Source organism: Xiphophorus hellerii, chromosome 18, assembly GCF_003331165.1.
Source record: "Xiphophorus hellerii strain 12219 chromosome 18, Xiphophorus_hellerii-4.1, whole genome shotgun sequence".
In the NCBI taxonomy this organism is placed as follows: domain Eukaryota; kingdom Metazoa; phylum Chordata; class Actinopteri; order Cyprinodontiformes; family Poeciliidae; genus Xiphophorus; species Xiphophorus hellerii.
Window position 1 is genome coordinate 14,479,386 of NC_045689.1, and position 22,659 is coordinate 14,502,044.

Consider the following 22,659-nt stretch of genomic DNA (forward strand, 5'->3'; position numbering starts at 1 on the left):
GTTCCTGCTTGAGCAGATATCAGACAAATGTATTGTGACTTCCTGAAAAGATCCTCTGGAGAAACCAGCCATTTGAGAAGCCAATTCATTTTCATTCAATCCTGAGCTCCAACTGCCACTGAAACTGTGCAGTCGTAGCTTTTTTCTGCTAAATACAACACAGTGAAGGAAACAAGTTAAAATGTTGTGTTCTTGCTTTAAATGTCCCTTTGCTCGAACTCAGTGAACTGCAGGGCAGCACAGAGGTTTTGTTTGTCAGAAAAACAATCCATCAGGTCAGATTGTTATGGAGCACAAAGATCCAATTGTTTTCTCTGAGCCACTGTTGCCTTCAAAGTTTGTATTTCCGTAGAAAATGACCAGTTTGGCTTTTATAGCTGCCGCAGTCTAGTGTAAAATTGACTTCTACACCAGAAGCAATGTTTTTTTTTAAACTATTTAATGCAGAAATGTTTTTGTCATTCATATGCTAACAAGAAGTATTTGGCATTGTGTGAACAAGAAATGCTGTTAGCAAACACTAGAGGAACAAAAATTATTAGTGTTAAAGGATGAAAGGAATATTTGGCAGAAACATTAATCCATTCATCCATAGGCTAGAGCTGCTTCTTCTTGTATTGCTTAGAGAGGATGCAACCTGGACAGGTTGCCACTCCATCACTGGGCAACAGACACATAAGACAAAACAACCATACACACACACACGCCCACACCCGCACACCCCTGCACACACATACACTCACAACTAAGATATGCGAAAATGCCTTAAAATACATCATTATGTCAGCTTGATGTCTGGCCATGTGTTGACATTGTCCCCCTGCAAATATCTCACTATTTCCAGTGAGAAGATGAATTTGTAAACTCTTCCTTCACAGTTCCTGTTCATTTAAACATTTAAATTAGTCATCTGATTGTCAGAAAGGCTCAATTTAGATTACTGACAATCTCCTGAAAATTCAACAAGTACCCTGGGTTACTTAAACAGTGTTCTCAACCAACCAAAAGTTTAAATGATAAACTACTTCAAATTCTGACAACATTTCTTAACAATGTTGTCAGAATTTGACAACATTGTTACTGAAATAAGCCATGAAGTAAATGTTGAGAAATGAGCAGTGCGTGATTCACTATTTTTGTAGACATTTAGAAGGCCCTCCCACTGGTTTCCATGATGATTCGGAGCCCAAGAGCTCAGGCGTCATTGCAGGTTCAACATGTCTGAGTCAACTGTGAGTTCAGTTCACAAAACTCTCCAAGTGGATTTCACCTCGAGACATCTAAAGGTAATAAATAAAGAAATCCAACCATAGAGCAGATATACAAAAATGTTCATCAAACAAATTTTTCCTCCCCTGCATGAAAAGGGAGGAAAAAGAAATTTTTAGCTTCCTAATAATGTTCTCCCAGCCTTTGATAAGATCAACACTGGATCTCTGGTGAACTGATCTCTGTAATCTATCTGTGCTGACAGTTATCTGGGTTTGTACACCACTGTACCAATCAATAGCTGCAGAATCAGCTTTTCTAGATTCAAGGGTTAATCTGCACAGAGGTTGCACCTCTTTAGTCAAGCATGGCTTTGTTAATAAAGCAACATGCAGGAGCATGACAAGAAAAAGAAAGCCCCTGCAGTAAATAAACTGAACATTAGGGAAGGAAATAAGAGGGTTGCACACTCCGCACCACAAACACCATAGATTCTTCTTTTACTTGCGAATTTTAAAATGCACTTGTACAAACAGTAGCCGTTGGCACCATAAAACAGCTTGTGTGCCACACAATTGCTAAAGATGAATTTGTTATGAGGTGTGTGTATGCTTGTTAGTTCCCACAAAGAAACCATGTCTCTCTACCCCACAGGGTTTGCTTACATTCTGAACAAGCAGCTTAGCAAAGGTAGAGCGGGGGTCTTGCGTAACTTTGTTCCTAGTGGTGGTCTGGGAGTGGAGGTTCCCAGAGGAAACGGCTTATATCCTGAGCTCGCTGCCCTCCCTGTTGTTCTCCTCCATCTGGTTTCCATCAAGCACTCCTGCTCTGCAAAACTTTTCTCTTTCGTCTTTTTTCTGACCAGCCTCAGAACACATTTTATTTATTCCTTTGTTACAAAAGCCTCTGAGACAAAGGTAAAAATGGAGTTATGGCAGATCTACAAATAAAATAAGAGTGAAACAGTGAAAAAAAAATAAAAAATAAAAAAAAATAACAGTTGATAAATGTTAATTTAAAGATGTGTGGAGATATGCTTTTTGCTGGCTCATCCCAGTCTGACTGCTAAAATCCAGATCATTGCAGCCCTAGTCATCCTGGCTCAAGTTTTAGTTTCATGACCATCAGCAGAATTGAAAACATACCTGACTCTATAAACCCTTCAGAACAGTAAGACTTTAAAATTCAGAGTTGATTATCTTCTGATAATCCCTAATTTATGTTTTCATTTTGTCTGTGAGCGGCTTACAGTAATATGTTCTGACCGGTGCAGAGAGCAGATCGAGGTGTCCAGCTGGGGCTCTAATGAGATCAAAAGAGTGAAGCTGACTTTAACTATAAAACCACCTTAAAAGACTGAAATGATGTTGTTTTTTATCTATGTATCTAGGTTTTTCTGTTTCCTGGACAAGTTTTTTAATGTCTTCCACAGTTCATGGGTTTGAGCAAACCACAAATGAGCATGTCAGAACATGTCTGTAAACCTGGAAAAACAAGAGCATCCCTTTTTTAGTTTCCATTGATAAATGAGGGCTTCAGACTGAACAGCAGCTCTGTTCCTCTGGCTGCTGACATTCAACCTTCAACAAGATGCAAACAAAGCTGGAGGAGAAGAGATTTTACTAACAGCTTTTCTCTAAAACAGTTTCCAGAGTCTCACACCAAAAGCATATCATATTTACGAAGGTCAACTTTTCAGATATTTTGTGTTTCTGGCAGCACAGTGATGAACAAACAGAATTTGTGATCTGTTGACGCAGCAAAATTCCCCAAAACCTTAAAAAAAAAAAAAAAGCCAAATGATGTGATTGCTTCACTGCTCTCTAATTACATCCACATGACTGAGCCTGTGGATTAGGCTTCTTGGTTCAGGAAACACTATTTCCTGGACTTTGACGCAAGGTCTTTGGCCAGTTTTTAATTTTTTTAGTGGACGCAAATGAAAACAATCTTAATTCATCTCACGTCTGTCCTTCAACACATTCTTTTTAACTCGCCACATAGAAACTATTTACTGAAGTGGTTAGTGTTCAGGTAAGGTGATACACTTTAAATTTTAAAATAATGACTTATTAAAAAAAAAAAAAACTTTTCTCAGCCTTTTTCTGCTGAAAGTGCATAAATTTAATTATTGTTTGACTTGAAATGCTTTGTAATTTAGACGTCTGAGTGAGAAATCCTGGGAATGATGCAGCATTTTATGATCACTGATGTTATACAGTATATGACAGTCAATTAACCTCTCCCAAAATTTACTGAAGGACTCTAACTGGATCAGGAGTCTCTTCCAAGAGGATGGCGGCTGTTCTCAAACTGTAAATTTCTAGCGTCCTCTTGTGGTAACATTATGCAAATGAATTTATTGAAAATCTACAATTAAAAGAGCTGCTGTAAAAAGACTCTTCTCCTTTTTCTGCTTTGTGTGTGCTGAGCTAGTTTATTGATAGTGCATCTGTTGAACAGTAAAATCAAATAAAATCAAAAGTATCTGAATCTTTGTAAAATATTTCTTTCAGGGTGCCTTTCAAAAATGTTGATTCCTCTTTAAGTTGTTCATATTTTCTCAGGTTGCAGTCTCAAATTTCAATGTATTTTATTAAGATTTTATGTGACAGACCAACATCTGCTTAGCTATTAAGTCAAACAGTGACACACAGCTTTTAATATCTTTCTACAAATGAAAGTTTGAAAAGTGTGAGGGCAGGCAGTAAGTGCGTCTGTAGTAAACACACAAAACACCCCACCTGTTGTAACTTAGAAACTAGAGAAGTCAGTTAGCCACACCAATGAGGAATGCAAAGAAAATTAGACTTTATTTATTCACATGTGTGAATCCATGTAATTTGAATTCAGTCAATAAATTCCTACAGACATCCTGGTGAATATCTGTTAGAAAACATCCAGTATAAATAAGCAACACATGCAAAATAAATAGGTAAATTATAAGTTCATGAAATTCTGAAGAATCACATGGAATTCTGTGTCCAGCACAAATCTTTTGACATTTATTTTTTTATACCCTAAATCTGTTCATTTTAACACCCTACTGTGTTTTGTCCCATCCCAATTTGTCTAGACTGTTTATCATCTGTTCACATACAGTTGAGGAAGGAGTTGGTCCTCATAATGCGGATCACCTTCCTGAATCTGTAGCTGTACTCATACTGCATATTTTCATGGAAGAAATACAAGTAGCCTGCAAGAGAACAAAGATGAACAAATGTAAGGAAATGACAGAATATAGAAAACATCAAATATTCACAGGAATTTCTTTTCGTGTGAAGTATTTTTGCAACATCTGGTGGTAAGGCTGGAAACTTCCATAATTTAATTTAAATGCTCCACATTCTCTAATTTGAAAGATGCAGCAGATTAGAGTTTCTGCTAATTTCCTGAAATACATAACAAGCTATTTTTAGTGCTCATATTAGTTATGAGCACTTATATTTAGTCTATACTAGAAGGAGTATAGACTTCTTATTTAATCTATTAAATAAAGAGGCATGAGTAAAAAAACCCACTTATTCTTATTATAGGATTCTACATTGAAGGTTTATTGTTGCTACATCGTCAAAAAGTCACTTTTGAAAGTGTTCTGTTAAACAGTATTTGTGATCTGTGTTCTGAGATTTCAAATCATTGCCATGAGTATTTAGTGGAAGGAAAGTCAAAAAATAAATTGGGATCCTTTGTTCTAAATGAACAGATTTGAGTCCCGTATTTTATTGCTACCGGCAAATATTACACATTGGATCATTAACTAAATACTGAGTTTTGCATATTACCCTGTTGAAAAGTGACAGCATCAAACTCGTCATGCATTCCTGGAAAGTCATCCTCAACAGATTTTGGAAAACCAGGGTCCATGGTGCCTGTTGCTTCATCGTAACTGTAGGTAACACAAAATGCACAGAAATACAGAGAATCAATAAAGATTCCAAGAGACCAAGCTGTGAAGCACAAAAAATGTATGCTTGCCTTTTTAATATCACATTCTGTGTAACATCTTACCTCCAGTATTCTTCATCGGCAAAGAGCAGAGTTTTCCCAGTGTTTTTTATATGCACAGCTGCATCTATCTTTCTAACTGATTTGGGAAGACCAAGTTTATGTATGTACTTTGGGTAGCCATCCACAACTGAATATCCATTCAAGGCCCACATACGGATCCCTGGTTGAACAAACAACAGGGTATTGGTGTTACATGTGCTGTGTAGTATATGTTAGATAATCAGACATTTATATTTAACCCACCACTAAATATGAAGACGAAATCCTTCTCTGGGTACTCATACGCTGCATCCACTTTATTTGGCAGGGAGGGCCATGTGGACTTGATCAGCGTTTGCTCAGGTTCTGCCATCTGTGGATGGAGACGCCAGTAGAACCTGCAAAAAGAAGCAGCGCTGCAGACAAACTGGCCAAGCATTCACAAAAATGTTACAGGTGCAGAAATTGGGATGGGGTAATAATTGAAACTGGTTCAGATGAAAACTGGATTTTTGTCCAGACACATTAGCCTACATCGCAAAAAAACTGTGATAAGTCGGCAATGGCAAGGTTATCTCTAAGCTGCCACTGACTGTTCATCAAATGAAGCGCAGGATTAGGCAAAACTCTGCTGGGTCGAGATGAAGCTTTTCATGTGACTTTAAAAAAAACTCTAACTTCGAAGAGTTAAAGTCATTATTGGATATCGACTTCTTGTCATTTTTGTTATATTTTCCAGTTTCACCACTGTGAAACAGTTTACTGATAATGAGGAGTTTGGTTTCAATGTGAGCCATTAGGACGATGTTAGCCTTCACTTTACCTGTCGCAGGTGCCCATTCATCGGGGCACCTGCATCCAATGAATGGGACATGCCTTCACTTTACCTGTCTTTGAAAATGATGGTTTCTCCTCTTAATTCTGTTACAGCATCAAAACTCAACTCAGGATCACATTTGTTAGGTGCATCGGGTTTTGGCTTCCTTTTTCTGGGATTGGGGTTGGGACCTGAAATTGACATTTACAATAGCATGAACAGACTTGCCTCATGCAATTATTGTACATTACAATTTCTAACCAAAGTTTCTATATGCCCACCATAGAGAGCTTGAATGCCTTCAATGTCATCTTCAGCCAGTGGGAAGCCAGAGGTGAACGAGTAGACTGGGTACATCAGGGCACCTGCGTCCGATGAATGGGACATACCAAGTGCGTGACCTAACTCATGGGCTGCTACAATAAACAGATTGTACGCTGCAGAGAAAATACATAGAATTTAAACCACTGTTCTTTTGTGACAGAATTCGGTTTGCTATTAGTTATACATCTGCATCATAGTCACCTGATGAATCTTTGGTCCAATGTTCATCCTCATCAAAGTGAGTGTCTCCTCCAATTCCTGGGCCTGGAGGGTAGGCATGAGCCAGCAGCCCATCAGGTCCGTCAAATGGATTGTAGTCACCATGCTCTTCAGTACAAAAGGCAAACAAGTATTCAGCCTGCTGAACCTAACATGAACTATTTAACATGTGTACTTTCTAAAAGCCACAGTGCTTCATCACCTTTTGTTCCAAAGCTGATCATAATGTCTGCGTTGCCATCATGCATCTTCTTGAAGGTCAAAGGGGTGACATCCGCCCAAACATTCAGCGCGTTTCGGATTGCTCTGTCTACATCAGATCGCTTCAGATCGGGAGTATAATTCACAATCCTGAAACATTGGGGAGCATGAGACAATCAGAACATTTTTATAAAATTGACTCAAAATATCAAATTCTCTTCTTAAGGATTTAATAGTTACCTGAATGTGACGTTGTTGTTTTCCCATTTGAGGTGTCGAGGGAAGTGGTTGTACTCCCCAACATCTGGTACGCCACATCTGGGCCGCTTCATGACCTCCAGGGTGTTGTCATCAAGATTTCCAGTTACCTTCGCAAGTGGAAAAACAAGAAAATTGTAAACAAGTGTCAAGTCAAAACTTTGCTCTTTCTAAAGACTTTAAAAGGATGAGAACTTCTTCCATATGTAAAATGTTGTCTATACAATTTACTCTTAAAATGCTGATGAGAAAAGAAAAGAACCACAGAAAAAGTCTAAATTAACAATTGCATACTTCTGGTTACCTGAAGCTTGAAAAATTTTTGCATTTGCTGGACCTTGTTTTTAAAATCACTTGATGACGACTGTCTACTTTGGAGACCAGTTGGAAGACCATAGTAGTGACGAAGGTATTTCTGTGTAAAAAAAACAAACAGATTTTATGCCAAATTACAAGAAAACACTGAAGTAAGTATACGAAGGAAAAAAGGTTTACAAGAATCTTACCTCAGCTATCAAGAGGTCGTCTATCCTGACCTTGTCTGTAACAAGGTTTTCTTTCTTCCCAGTAGGCAGAGGCAGAGCAAAGGAGTATTGAGCCAACACCGGCAGCAGCAGCATCAGCAAAGGAAACATTGTTGACACTGAGTTGTCCAAACAAGCCACTGGCATCATGAAGCTCTGAGGGGTATTTAAAGTGTTTTGCCCTGGTGACCACCCCAATCCCCTGTGAATCATGCAAAAGTACCTAGCCACTTCCTTTTTTTGGTTGTACAGGAATGTGTATGTATCTGCAAAAGTATAGTGACTTCTTCAACACAGAAACTCTTTGATGAACATAACCCATTGCACTGATTTGGGTGATTTGAGAACAGATGTTTTCTTCAGTAAAAATGTCTCATCAGTAGATATGGCTTGTAGAAGAATTGCTTGGATAAGGATAATTTCCTCTTTTTTTCTTTTAGCAAAAAAGGGAAATTACCTTCATGTTGCTGTGTGTCTTATGATAGTCTTGTGTCTATTTTCTTATTTTAGAGTAAAATCTGGGACGCATGAGTAAGAAACACAACAAAAAGATTTATGTCAATAGCTTAAACACCAGCCCTCCAGCCTCATCTATTTAATTCAAATGTTTCCTGTCATAGTTCAACATCCTCTTAATATAAATGTTTCCATGTGTATTAGTGTTTAAGTTTAAACACTTAAATAAATGAATATAAGTATAATGAATTATAAACGTTTTTTTTCCGCCTTCACCTCTCATGGTAATGGTGGTGATAGTGGAGGGTCATCATAAATCTAATCTTAAACAAAAAATTAATTAAATTTGAGATTAATTTTTGCCCTAATTTATTTGTCAGTCCTTTCACTAAGCTGTTTAAGTTCAGATTTATCTCACATTCAGATTTTCACTCAAAATCTTGCTAGTTAGCTTACTGCTTAGAAAGTCTCAAAAAGCTTGGAGCACTAAAAGTTTGAGCAAAAGAAATAATTTGGTTTTGCACAACCTAGAAGATCTTGATTTATCCCTTGATGTATTTAGGAAACACTGTTTACCAGGTATACAATTTATCTAGACAAAGCACATAATCGGTTATTGTATTCCTGAAAACAGACAATATTGAATCTATGAATACTGTTTTCAACAGTATTCAGTATTTGTGTACAGTATTTACAATGCTGACTGGTATTTTCACACCTCTGAGCTGGATTTAGAAACAACACAGAGAGTAGGACTTATAAATGTCATTTTAAAAACTAAATTTATCACAACAGACCTGTAATAGATTCAATTCTTGCAACGCTTAAATAAATTTGATAAAAAGCAGATTGATATTGTGCATAGGTTACTCCTAACTTTTTGTTTACATCAAACGGCCATGGTTTTTATAACTAAAGCCAAAGGTGTTCATGTTTCAGCTGCAGAATTAGAGCCAGTGCCAAAACTGAGCCATGAGCTCATGTTCTGACGTTACTATTAAAACCAGATGGAAGTACTACTGAATAAGTTGTTTAGCACTGAAACTTGTTGAGTGGAAAATCAACATTATGTGAACTCCCACTTTTAATACGTGGAATGTGTTCTTAAGAAATTGGGATTTTTTTATTTTTTTTAAGAGTTGTGATTCAGCAACTCCCTCCAACACAGTATTTTTCACAGTTTGAAAAATATTAAATACTCAAAATTAAATTATATTCATTACATTATAACTGAAATGAAAATATTTGTAAAGCATATCAGTTGAAATATTCACTAAATGATATGATTTCTACAGAGTCCATTGGCCCTGTTGTGTTCAAAGCAAAGCAAGAGTATCACTACCTCGTGTTCTGACATGTAAAGACTTGCTGCCGACTTAATTTACTATTCCATCACTGTCTGGGAAAAACAACAGAGCTATATCATTATCCACTCACTGCATCACAACAATAGGATTCTTTAACTTCTTAAACAAAATGTCATCTGTATCTGTCAGATTACGACTATTTTCAAATGTTAAATTAAGTATTCTAATAATAAACAACCAAAAAACAACCAGTAGCCAAGTCAAACAATAACCAGAAAACAACGTATTTTGGTTAGAATGCATGAATGCAATACATTTTGTATGTCATAAACAGCTATTTATTATAAAAGAGCCCTGAAATGCATAAAGATCGAGATATAAATCAAAATCGGCCAGGTGATGATCCTTGATTTATTCGATTGTAGGTTTGTACTGCTCACACTTTCTAAACTAAGCTGACACTTAGAACATTATGTCCAATTTTTTTAAAAACTATTATGTTTGAATGTATATAGACAGACAACCAACTTCGGGATTTGAAAAGGTATCGCTAACTGGACTTTATCGGAAATATGATGCATGTCTAAAAATGTGACTACGCGTTGCAACATCCTGTGCAGACAAATATTTTTGGAACAGCATCAGTGTTTAGGGGGTGGTTGACAGAGTGAGTCTGATTCATGCAAGGGGAAGTTAAGACTCTGGAGGGATTTTTTACTGTTGTTTTAGCTGCTACACCCCCACACAAACAGTACCTCAGTTCAAAACCCTTGAAAATTGTCATACAATATTCATAAGTTATAGAAAGTATTACATATAACATTCCAGTAAACAAAATAAACACATTTGTAATTTGATGAGAGAAGAACACACTCTCTAAGACAGGGGATACACTTGTTTTCTTCCAGAAAGCAATGACTAAAAGACGTGCTAAACAGCAGGATGCCTTTAATTCACTACCCATTTCCAGGACTTTAATGTTGCAACTGAACGGGAGCCAGTCAACTTGCTATTTGTATCCAGTATTTCCTCTCAAATACACTTTACCGATTTTTGCTTTTATCGATCCCCGAAGATTTGGCAATTAACAGTAAATAAAAGTTTAAACTGAACAAGCTTTAAATGATCTTTTATCTAACTGACATGCTGCGTCTGTATGATTTTACATAGTGGTTGCAGATTTTTAGACCTTCTTGGACTCTTCACAGGACAAATCAGGAGTCTTGTTCAAACCCAAAGCCACTTGGTTTTCTCTGATGTTAAGTCCAGTGGTGCACAGAAAGACCACTACTGGACTGCAACATATTCCGTTGACAATATTGGTGTGCAAAAATGTTTTGTTACACTGGATTCAAAGGCAACAATGAAGTAGTAGAATACCTTTCTAAAGGTGAATTCAATTTGCTCAGCACTAATGAGATGTCTAGAACACATGTCTATGAAACAGACCTGTTACTTTTTAGACACAGATGTTTAAGTAGAAATCTTTAATTTAGCCTATTTTAAATTAATCTTGTTTTAGCAGTCAGGCTCAGTCTTTAAAAATGGATGAGTTAGTTTACATGGGTGCAAGCAAAATCTAACAACAAAAACAGTAAAAAAAAAATATTAACAATAATAATACAATACTGTAGGCTTAGAATTAAGATATGTTGTGTAAAGTTTTAGGTTGAAATCCCAAGAACTGCTGAGCTGATGTCATGCTGTCAGGTAAATTTGGAAAAAAAAAAAAAAGTCTTCCCGAACACTAGAGGGCAGCAGAGACTCGATGCAAAAGCTTTGGATGCTTAAACCTTGACTGTAAATGACTCCAGTCTCCTCTTCACAGTGGCAGGCCGTGCATTTCACACCTAGGCCTTCAATAGTGCTCCGTCTGAATCAATCCAACCCTCAAAAACTATTTTATGACTATAAAACTTCTACTGCAGGTACAGCTGCGACACACATAAAAAAATAACCTGATAAAATTGCAATATTATTTAGGAATATAGCAACATTTTACTCACCAAAAATCCTGATTATTTGTACACAAAATCCATCCTCCTTTCTTTCCTCAAGAAGATTTCAATTACTCTGTTGTGCAGATTATCCGTGCGTTTCAGTTCCATGAAGAAGTCCTTTTCTATCGCCATCGAAGCTAATGCTGAAAGTCGAGCCTGCCCTGTCGTATTTCTGGCATAAGTTTTAATTCGCTTAAGGGCTGAGAATGTCCGTTCACTCCCAGCAATATAATTTGCAGCGTTCCTCGGAGCTTGTGAGCCAGGAGTACCGCTCGTACTTAGTAGACTGAAAGTGGCGGACAAATCCTTTTCCCGGTTGTGACAGGCTCGCTAGCTTCGGAGTTGCCCGACCTTGCTTAACAATGTCCAGCTTTTCTTGAAAAGTCCGTCTTGAAAATGGCTTTGACAGTAAATCTCCAACCAAATCCATTTCTTCTCCTCCTTCACCCATTGTGGGTTGACAAAACAGCTATTAAATCAACACAACAATGTCTTTGCTTGTGCAGCTCGCTACAGATGCAGTTTGCTAGCTCTGGCTAGTACACGCTTTGACTAGCCAATCAGAGCGCGTGAATACGCTGACGTTTCCGTACGTCTGTTAGAGGGCCTTGGTGTCGCCAACTCAAAATCTGATTGGTTGAAGCAACAGTTTGATCGAAATTTATTTTATGCTACAAGGCCTCCAGGCAGATTTCTTTGACCCTGGCAACAAATAGTGGCTGAAATGTGATTGACTAAATGCTTAAATATGAAAATACACGTCTGGAAGCAGCGCAACCAGGGGGCTAGCAATGAAAGGAAGCGGACAGACCATTTGGATTTATTTAATACGTATTCATGGACAAAATATAATTAACATCAGTCTGTGATTCAGATATTTTTAGGCCAGCAGAGAAGGCTTTGCAGGCCCTGACGGCCCACCACTGCCTCTTCATGACCCAGTGTTTGCACAATTCAGATCAGTTTTCAATCCGGATCTGCAGCTCATTTCCACCAGCAAAATGCAGTTTATTTATGTCATTTGATGCAAGGATTTTACATAATACTCTCTGCATAATCAAATTTGCTGGACCTTATGATCCATGACCTGTAATTGTCATTGCTGTCATTATATATTGAAGAGGAATGTTAGTTACATTACAGTAAAAAGGTTTACCTGAAACTTTGTGAAAATCTTGACGTTTTTCTGATACATTTATGGACACTCAGTGTAATCTTCATCTTAGTCAACCTTTATTTTAACAGGAATGCAGAGCCTTGCATTACAGTGCCTTATATCACCACTAAGGGGAGCCATAGATGTCTCTGTCTGTGATGATTTCTAGGTAGTGTGAAGATCTGGATGTGGACTCAGGATAATGCATTCACAGGTTGGATAAAGCTATGATTTCTTACTCTTACTTATTAATAAAGTAATTCATCTGTTAGATTCATGGGGAGGAAACAGGAAGTGGGTGCTTCGGTTACTAAAGAAATGGAAATGAGGAGGTAGTATGGTATAAAAACAGATATTTGCTCTAAAATTTACTCATATACTTTGTATAAATATGCCTTATATTGTCATTGGAAATAGTTTCCAAGGCTTTTTAAAGTACAATATATATATATATATATATATATATATATATATATATATATATATATATATATATATATATATATATATATATATATATATATATATATATATATATATTTTTTTAAATATATATATACTGCTCAAAAAAATAAAGGGAACACTTTAAGTGTTAAACACCTGTTTAAGTGTTCCCTTTATTTTTTTGAGCAGTGTATAATATATATATATATATATATATATATATATATATATATTTATATTACTTATGTTTGTTCAGTTTTAAGTTTACAGGACCACAGGACAAATACAGGACAAATCAGACTGTTGTGGTTGGTATCGTGGCTCAGATAGTGATTGATGGTCCAACGGTATAAGATCTATTTTTTTTTTACTTTCATCAACAGTCTGTCAGAGATAATTGTCAAGCTGGGAAGTCAAGCTCCAGCCAGTTGATTCCCAGAAAGCAACATTTTATGAGAGCAACATTTCTTCGTGGTTTTCTGTGTTTACATCTGACTCAATTTTCACTGGTGTATACTGAGTTAATGTTGCCCTCAAAATGTTGCAGAACTTTGTTTAACAGACAGAGACTGTTTAAACTTTCTACTGCAGACTAAATATATTTATTAAGTAAATTTTCAAATTCCTATTCACCAATTCAGATGATCAGTTAAGCTTTTGTTCATTTTAGAAAAATCCTTAGTATTTTCTTCTGTTTTTTTTTCAAAGAAAAGTTTTTTTCTTTTTTTAGCCGAGACTCTTTCAGATTACTGCGCATTGAGATTGATTAAAATGTCCCAATCCTAAATGAGGGGAACAGTTGACCAACCAGTGTCATGCCCCAGATCCTCTACAGGTAGTAATAACCCACAACCACTATGGACTGCGATATTTAATAGAGGATTATAGAATGAGTGACAAGTTGTAAAAGCAACGCTGCAGTTGCGTTCACATGCAAGTGCAACATCTAATCTGATAAATATGTGCATGGTAAATATGATAGCATGGACATTGGAGGTATAATGATGGTGACAGAGTTCATTCCTTGGAAATCCTCTGACGGCTGGAGGTTGTAAGAAACTCCTTTGATTCTGCAATTGCAGCAACATGAGCTGCAAGCTCACATGTCCCATGATGTTGGTGGATCGCCTTTTATGATGTGTAAGAATGATTCATACTGGTGCTGGTGTTTGCAAGTAAATTGCCAAACTATGATGAAAAAGGAGTCAAGATTTCAGGTAAGAGTAGTTTTATGGCATGATAATTTCACAGGCTTCAAATTTAATAATGTTGCTCATAAACAAAATAAAAAGAAATATTTAATGTTTATAGTAGAAATCCAGAAAACACACTTTGCATATAATCAAAATATTCTTGTTATTTTGTTGAGTAAAACGAGGACTGAATTCTCTTGAAAAACAATCTGTCCCCCATTGTTAGATGAACTAATAAGGTTACTGCAGATACTTCTGACACCTGCCTACTGAATTATTGCCTCTCTTCACATCTCTCATGTACATGAACAAGATCAAAATATGTCAATAGACATCATGGACAAGACTGTAGATCTGAACAGTGCTATGATCGGATGCAAGACCATCAACAAGAAGCTCAGTGAGAAGAATAAAGTTGTTCATGTAATTATTTAAACATGTACATTTAAAAATGTAAAATGGCCGTCAGTTTTCTTCTGCCCGGAGCTCCAAGAACCTGCCTTATTTGGTGATGATAAAGTTGAAATATCCATCCAACACCAGCTGCTAGGATCTTATCACTGGAACCAAAGTCACAGAGAACATCATCTCAAACTCACTATGACAAAATGGATCATAATCATGGAAGCCCCCTGCTTTAGAAGGCACATGTACTGAACTGTGCTTCACTTACAGAGTGAGGAAGTGCTGCAGCCACTTCCAACAGTATAACCCAAACAATCCACTGAGGTCCAAATATGAGGTTTTGGGCTGGTTTTGTGAAAAAGCCACGAGTCAACTTTACCATTCCACCAGTGTCAACAAACCAATAAACCATGTCCTTTAAAAACTTGGACAAAAAACTCAACCACAACACCAAAAATGAGTCACAGATGAGTCTTTAACCATGAGTGGAGACAAAAGACCTAGACCATTATGGTCATGGAAGGCACGGATTGTATTTCTGCTTACAACAGAAAATCTGTGAAAGGAGATGAAGTAGCACCCAAGAAATGTAACAGATGAAGAGTTCATGTGACAAAAGGAGATGTGTGTGAATATGTTGACTATATCTACAAGTCTTAACACACTTAACACACCAATATTCACACCATAAAGATCAACCGCAAGGTAAGGCACGTCACTGCAGATCAAATATTTACAAATTTTTTACAACATAAATTGCAGACATCATAAATCCCCTCTTGTAACCTGGCAGTTTAATGCTGTTCTCTCTGCCAACAACACTCTTTATATCCACTTTGTTACCTTGTCTGTGCTCAGGCCACCAAACCGTAACAACTCAAATTTATGATGTCTTGGAAATGTTAGCTCAGTTTTTTCTGCAGAGGAATGCTCTCAGACCCATAAAGCTTAACAATGACCAATCAACTCTAATTACAGTATATCCCAATTTCACTGCAGCACCACACTTGCCAGACTGGGCAACCTGGCTGGTGGCCATTTTGTTCTGTGAAGGCCCTAAGTCCACCCTGCAATTTCAACTGCCTTTTCATTTCTCACTGAAATGTTCTCACATGCAATTAAGTTGGACAAGAAAAGGCTTTTATGGTGTTATTTTGGGAGAGCTTTCAGAATGCATGGGATGAACAGGTCACAGTGTTGCATCAATGTGCAAAGAGTTTGCTTGAGTTTCCTCCATGGTTTCTGCTAAAGAAATTATAAATTTGAAATAAAAATCCTATTTGTCTATAAATGTTGTTGATGGCAAAAATTTTGTCCTATAACATCTTGCTCTTTCAATACGCAATTTCATCCCCAATAAAGATGATGAGTGAATCCATGACTTATATTCTTCAATGGCCCTCAAACATATTATTTCAGTGTCCTGTGAATTTACCAACACATAGAACTCACATAATTTGCAGCACAAGTTGCATCTATCTAAATCACAATCACCACAAGTTTGTCAGATGATAAGAAAAATGTTCAAATGTCTGGTTTTTGCTGTCCCTTGCACTTGCTTTCTGCAAACCCCTCCCTAATTCCATAGGACTAAATGAGGCTTTCCTTGGATTTGCAAGCAGTATGAGTCACAATAGGTATTTAAAAAGGCGTTCTCATTAGCCAGAACTTCTGTCTCCATCGTGGGTCACTACACGTCCTGTTAGAAAGTCTGAAATGTCTGACATGCTGCTCTCCTGCTGCATCCTGGTCTCTCTCTTGACTGATTCAGGTTTCACAGCTCCTAAAGCTATCCCAGAAGAAGAGAGCTCTCCTTCACCAGAAACAGAGCCCGACTTGAAGCTAGCCACAGTAAGTGCATCATTGCTTCAATTGTGTTTTAGACCTGTGTGAGAGGGGAGTATGTGTAAGTCAGATTGTTTTTAGAGCAGATTTTTTTCGTTGCTCAACAGATTTGTTTGTAATCATATTTTCTTTTCCTCAGTTGAAATTGAAATGCTGCTCGGTTAAAAACCAGACCAACAAAACAAAAATACATGCAGTTTCTTTTTCTACCCAATTGCATGTCATTTAAAGACTGTTCCAGCCCTCCACTTGTGATAATATATCAGGTTTGTGTTATGGATTTAGTCTAGAATTGGCATACTTTTTCAAAACCCCAGATATCAATTAGACTATCTTATGATGATCATTAAGCCTATGAATAAGAGTGAAGAAAAGAACAACTTATAGCCTGCAATAGCAAAAAAGAGATCTTTAGATTGACATGAAGAGATTTATTTTAAAACTCTATTTCTGGTTTAAAAAAGTTTGCCATTTATAAATGAAGAACTTTATGGACAAATAGTCGACTTTGGTTGACAAAATGTATACTAATATACAGGTGCACTCTATTCAGAAGGTTGGATGTTTACAATGGGGATACAATAAGAAAGCGTTATAGAATTAGAGATTCAAAATGCAGGATACTAGCAGGAGCTCGATATCCATATAATGTGACTGCCAAGTCACTGTGCAAGTTCCAGATAAAAACTATCTATCAACATCTTGGAAAGTTTGTAAAGATTTTCTAAGCAGACGTGATACTGACACTTTTGATGGTCCCCCACCAGACTTCCAGCTTGATTCTGATGTTGAAAGAGCTAAGGATTAGGGCAATGACAAGAAGTGCTTCCAACCTCAAGTACTTGGAGCTCATCACCAAAAACACATGGTCAAATGTAGTGGCAACACCAAAAAGCTGGACAGCAATTTTAAGAAGGGTTGGTTATAATACTAATTAAAGGCTTTGCCACTGATTATTGAAAAATATATATAAAAAATTTTGACAGGCCATTTTTCACTGCTTCATTATTTTTTGAGAGATTCCTGTCTCATTTCCTGTCAGAACAAACTTTTTGGCTACCTGAAATAATTTTAAATATAAATCTACAACAGGTGTGAAGTATTCTGAGTTTACCACATGCAACCAGAACATGATCAACTTGGGTGTTGAGTTATTCTCACACTGGAGCTCCAGCTTACAAAATAGAAGAAAATAGAAACTGCGTACTATATCATGATTTTAATTTCCCTTTGGTATTAATACAATTTTCATTAACTTGAATTCAATTCAGTTGATTTTTTTGTACTCATCTTTTGTTAAAGGAAGTCATTCACATAGCCCACCATTTCATTCCACATTTGACCAACGTATTGAAGAGGTTTTCTAATGTCTGATAGTTGAATAGCACAAAAATGGAAGACTGTAAATAATAATGAGGCTTTGACTTCTTTTACTCTACAAACTAGATCTCAAAATTTTAACTAAAGTTTGTTTACATTTTCTCACCAATGATGAATCTCAGTATTGGGCTTAAAGTAATTGGTCAGTATGTACTTCACTAGAACAAAGACGTGTGTTCCTTTACCCAAAGCTGCAAGAACATTTATATGATAATGCTTTTTCTGCTGGCATGGTTGTAATTCAGTTCAAGTAGATTTGAATCTAACCATTTAGGGGCTGTAAATTAAGCTATTTCTTAAAATATTATGTTTTAACTCATGCTTAAAGATGAACCATATAGTTCTACAGCACTTCCTAAACCCCAGTCTATCCTGAACAATATGATTTTGCTTCTATTATGCTGGAACCAGTTGATTTCTTTTTCTGTCTCTACTGTTTTATAAATGGTATCTCTTCAATCTGTTCACAGGACTTCCTTCGTCAGTACTACAACCTGGTAAATGATCATTTGGTGCGCAAGAAGAGGAGCGAGCCATCCTTTATCTCCAAAGTGAAAGAAATGCAGATGTTCTTTGGGCTCAATTCGACTGGAGTTTTAGACTCTGAAACTCTACAAGTGATGCAGAGCCCCCGGTGTGGTGTTCCAGATGTGGAGGAGTACAGTCATATCCAGGGCACACGCTGGAATAAGAATGTCCTCACATACCGGTACTGTGTGTGGCTCAGACTGATTTTACTTTTTTTTTTTGTCATGTCAAAAAATAAATCAGTCTGTCTTCTCCAAATAGCCAAGCCAAGCCAAGTCCTAAAACCTGAGGCATACTTTAAGGCTAACAGGCAATAAAATGTTTGGCAGAAATAGGCAGAAGCGGTTGTCACAATTCACAGCAGCTAGCACATTTTTAGCTTTGGATTCATGACTTTGACATGTCTTGTGGGTCTGTTGGAGCGTCAACATGACCATGCCCTTATGTAACACTGTCTCTGTTCTGATCCTACAGAACAGAAATGATTCTGTTGGATCAGAACAGAGACAGTGTTCTCTGTTCCAGTAAATAACCGGAGGCTCAGTAATTTATACACAAAATAAACATTTAATTAAGAAGAAAGCTGTAAAGCTAACCGTCTTCCATATTTTGCTTACTTATTACTCATAACCATATAATATTTCCAAATATCTAACTATATGTTCATTCTAAATCAAAATCAACATATACTTCGAAACTAAAACTTCTGTCATACTTCTTTCGATCTTGGTCTGTATGCTTTAATGCTATACACATTGAAAAACACGTAATACAGGAAATGAAGGGATATTGAAGTCCTGTCACTTCTCTAAAGGATGTGTGTCAATTTTGATGAGCTCACATTGTGAATAGTGTTTACTGGGATCGGTTTTGTGGCTATCGATCCCAGTAATCAATTATTGGGATCGATTACTGAACTTGTTCAGTAATGTTCATTATTTCATGTACTTTATAGGCTTGAAGGAAAAACAAAAGTGCTATTTGTGATTTTATTCTGATGGCCATGGTATAAATAAACAGCAACCCTTGTGATTTTTTTTCTCTTCATAGTATAGGCAGATACACCAGAGATTTGCGGAGCAGCATTGTGGACTCTCTGATAGAGTCAGCTTTCAGTGTTTGGGCCAGAGCCAGCGGTCTGACGTTCGTCAGAACACACAGCCACAATGCTGACATCATGGTGGAGTTTGTAACCTATGGTAAGTCCATCATTGGCCTCCTGTTGACAGTGGCAGTAGATGACAGAAAATCAACAGAATGTAATATAAACATAGTGGGTATCAACTTAGGAAGCCACAGTAGTAATTTAACAGATAACTGAAGCAGCGTCATCATATGAACACTGCTGAACTCATTCAGATGAGGTGAACGGACGGCTGTAATTTGGAGAATGGTTTTCTCTGTGGTTTCTGTTTCATGTTTGGCCTGGATTATATTCTGAAGCGCATGGGGATTTTTATCCTTTTGATGGCCCCAGAGGCACGCTGGCTCACGCCTTTGGTCCAGGCATTGGTACTGGAGGAGACACGCACTTTGATGATGATGAGCGCTGGACAGCAGGAGGTGCAGGTGCTGAACTCAGTCATACAAGACGAGGCTGAGCAGAACAGCAGCAAGCATAGCAATGTTGGTCTCAATGCCTCTGTTCTGTTTCAGGGTATAATCTGTTTGTAGTAGCAGCTCATGAATTTGGCCATGCTTTGGGACTTAGACACTCTAGAAACCCAGAATCCCTGATGTATCCAACTTACAAAGCCTTCCATCCAACAAACCTACTGTCCAGAGAAGATGTAGCCAATATCAAAGCACTTTACAGTAAGCTGCTTTTGTTTGTCATATTTTAATGTGCTACTGCATATTTAACTTATAAATGCATTATTTATTCTTAAATATCTCACTAAGTTGTCTTGATGTGTCAGCTCCTCTCAGGGTTAATAGAAACTGGATCCACAGACCGCTGTTGCAGAGGCTAGTGCAGGACAAATGTGCACCAGACATGACCTTTGATGCTGTAGCAACTCTTGGGGATGCCACCTTCTTTTTCAGAGACAAGTATGTGTATATTTACAAAATGAATAAGTGCATATGCATTCATCAGATATTATTTGAGAGGTATATTTACTAACAATGTCTGTTTTTAACCTTGGGGTATTCACTCCATTAGATATCTCTGGATTAAACATAATGCACAGTCTGACATAAAGGAAGGTCCCATATCCAACTTTATGCCTATGATTGAAACCAGAATCGACGCTGCCTTCTGGATACCTCGCAGATCAACTGCTTACCTTATTCATGGTAACTATGTGTTATTGCTTCCTATATAACCTGTATCATGCTGAGAATAGTTCACTGAACTACCACTTATTTCAAAACAGATCTAGGTTCTGTGTATGCTGAGCACATTTATATTCTATTCCTATTGTGGAAGACTCTGACTTTAGTCAAATTCTGGTCATTTTTGTATCAACTCTTTGTCTTTTTCAGGACCAGTAGCAAATAAAAATACTAATATTTTGCAGGGGGAAAAAAAATTGTGATTAAATGGGTTTTTAATCAAATGTATAAATGCAGTTTGTGACTCTTGTAAATAGTATAAATTTGACAATAATAATCCTGCTTGAAATAGTATGCAGGATTAATTTGTAAGTATGATTTTTAAGTGATGTAGGTTATATTAGAGCACCTTATTGCAGAAATGACACCTAAAAGCCCTTTCTCCTCTTAGTGTGATTTACATAAGGACTGAGGCACCCTGGTGGTCAGAGAGCCGGTGTGAGAGCAGAGTGAGCAGCGTGTCATTGATATGAACAGCACTTCTGTCACTCTGCTCTGTGATACTGGCTTCATTGTTTAAACAGACTTAATTGGATTTTTGCTTTTCAATTGCTGCACTGGAAGAAAAAACATTTTGATTCCTTCGGTTTCAGTCAAAAAATTATAAAATATTCAAAACCCTTTTCTGTTAACAGAGTCCACATTCTGGACAGTAAGAGGGTCTGTTGTGAGGGGAAAGCCAAGATCACTTTCCTTCTTTGGATTTCCAGCTTGGGTTCAAGATGTTGATGCAACTGTGCATGTTGTTAAAACAGGACGTACCCTCTTCTTTATGCATGATATTTACTGGAGGTAAGGAAATACTTAAAAACAATATGTTCCTGCTGCAAAAGGAATTTTCTAGCTTTTTGTCAACATATTCACACATACTTTTATGCCAAAGATGTCCCGCAAAGTTGAAGTATTTGACATAATTATAATACTTTGCCCAGGCAGCCATTAGCATGAAAAAACTGGGTCATAAAGCACAGATTTACTGTACTAGACATACAATTTCAATCAATCAACACTCTTTTGTTTACAATACATAAGATTGCTTTACCTGCTGATGCATGAAATACACATTTTGATCTTTCTCAGAGTGAAAATCACATAAGTGTGACTTTAAATTTGTCCTGTGTTTTTTTTTCAGTTACAACGAGAACCGAAAGGTGATGGATTTTGGTTACCCAAGATCCATCAGTGATGACTTCCCGGGAGTCAACACCACAATAAATGCAGCTTTCTATAAAAGAAGTGAGTACATTGCCCAATGCACCTATCCACTTGGAAATATGATACCAAATACAGTTTGTACTGATTTAGAAGAGTCTGTAGCCTTGGGGGCTTGTTAATATGGAATGTGGATTTGCATCTAACACCTGCAGCATGAATTTGGGTTTTTACAGCTTGCATATATAGTGTATGATTTACACTGTATAATTTGACATTTGAATTCCTTTATGTGATATAGTGCAATTTTAGTTGTAAGAAAGGTTGATATTTAAGTCCAAAAGAGATTCATGGTTGTAAACACCTTCAAGAAAAGGCTTGCATAAGTCTAGACATCAACAATTTGAAAAAGGTTGAACATCGCTCTGTCTGTATGTTGTGTTCTAAAGATGTGTTTTGTCTGTTTTATTGTTCATTTTAGATTTCATCTACTTCTTTGTGGGACCACAAGTCTACAAATTTGACTACACCCACAAATCTATTGTCGGAGTGGAAACAGCTAATGCTTGGCTTGGCTGTTGAAAGAAAACGCGTTGAAACAGATACAGAAGGAGAATGACCTGCAAACATTTTTTTAGGGTGAAATGTCTCTATATGTCTTCTTTAAAATAAAGAATTGAACACCTTAATACCTTTGCCATTTGAATGTGTATCACAGTGAAATGTTCTTGGGTTGCTCTGTGGTTGGTGTCATAAATTTTCATTTTTACTGTCTGTACTTGGTGTAGACTGACATACAGACAAGCAGAAACCAATTTATGTGTTTCTCACATATGGCTGCAGGTTTAGGCATGACTTAGTAGAAAGAAAAGAGCTCTCAGCACTAATTTCTATACTATATAAAACACAGTTTT

The 22,659-nt window shown here is 37.0% G+C and overlaps 2 protein-coding genes across 2 annotated transcripts; one reads left to right on the plus strand and one right to left on the minus strand.

The window, feature by feature from the left end:
• Positions 1-3,998: 3,998 nt before the first annotated feature.
• Positions 3,999-7,707, minus strand: mmp13b (matrix metallopeptidase 13b). Its single transcript, XM_032590251.1, has 11 exons — positions 7,525-7,707; positions 7,323-7,433; positions 7,001-7,128; positions 6,762-6,910; positions 6,542-6,667; positions 6,298-6,453; positions 6,087-6,207; positions 5,464-5,597; positions 5,221-5,380; positions 4,995-5,098; positions 3,999-4,405 (listed from the first exon to the last, which is right to left on the minus strand). Exons 1-11 carry the CDS (start codon positions 7,690-7,692, stop codon positions 4,302-4,304), a joined length of 1,461 nt encoding a protein of 486 aa, XP_032446142.1. The 5' UTR covers positions 7,693-7,707; the 3' UTR covers positions 3,999-4,301.
• An 8,453-nt stretch (positions 7,708-16,160) lies between these two features.
• On the plus strand, positions 16,161-22,434 carry mmp20b (matrix metallopeptidase 20b (enamelysin)). The gene is made up of 10 exons (XM_032590362.1): positions 16,161-16,354; positions 18,199-18,437; positions 19,307-19,455; positions 19,700-19,825; positions 19,913-20,071; positions 20,176-20,308; positions 20,421-20,554; positions 21,229-21,385; positions 21,726-21,829; positions 22,227-22,434. Exons 1-10 carry the CDS (start codon positions 16,220-16,222, stop codon positions 22,325-22,327), a joined length of 1,437 nt encoding a protein of 478 aa, XP_032446253.1. The 5' UTR covers positions 16,161-16,219; the 3' UTR covers positions 22,328-22,434.
• The last annotated feature ends 225 nt before the right edge of the window (positions 22,435-22,659 follow it).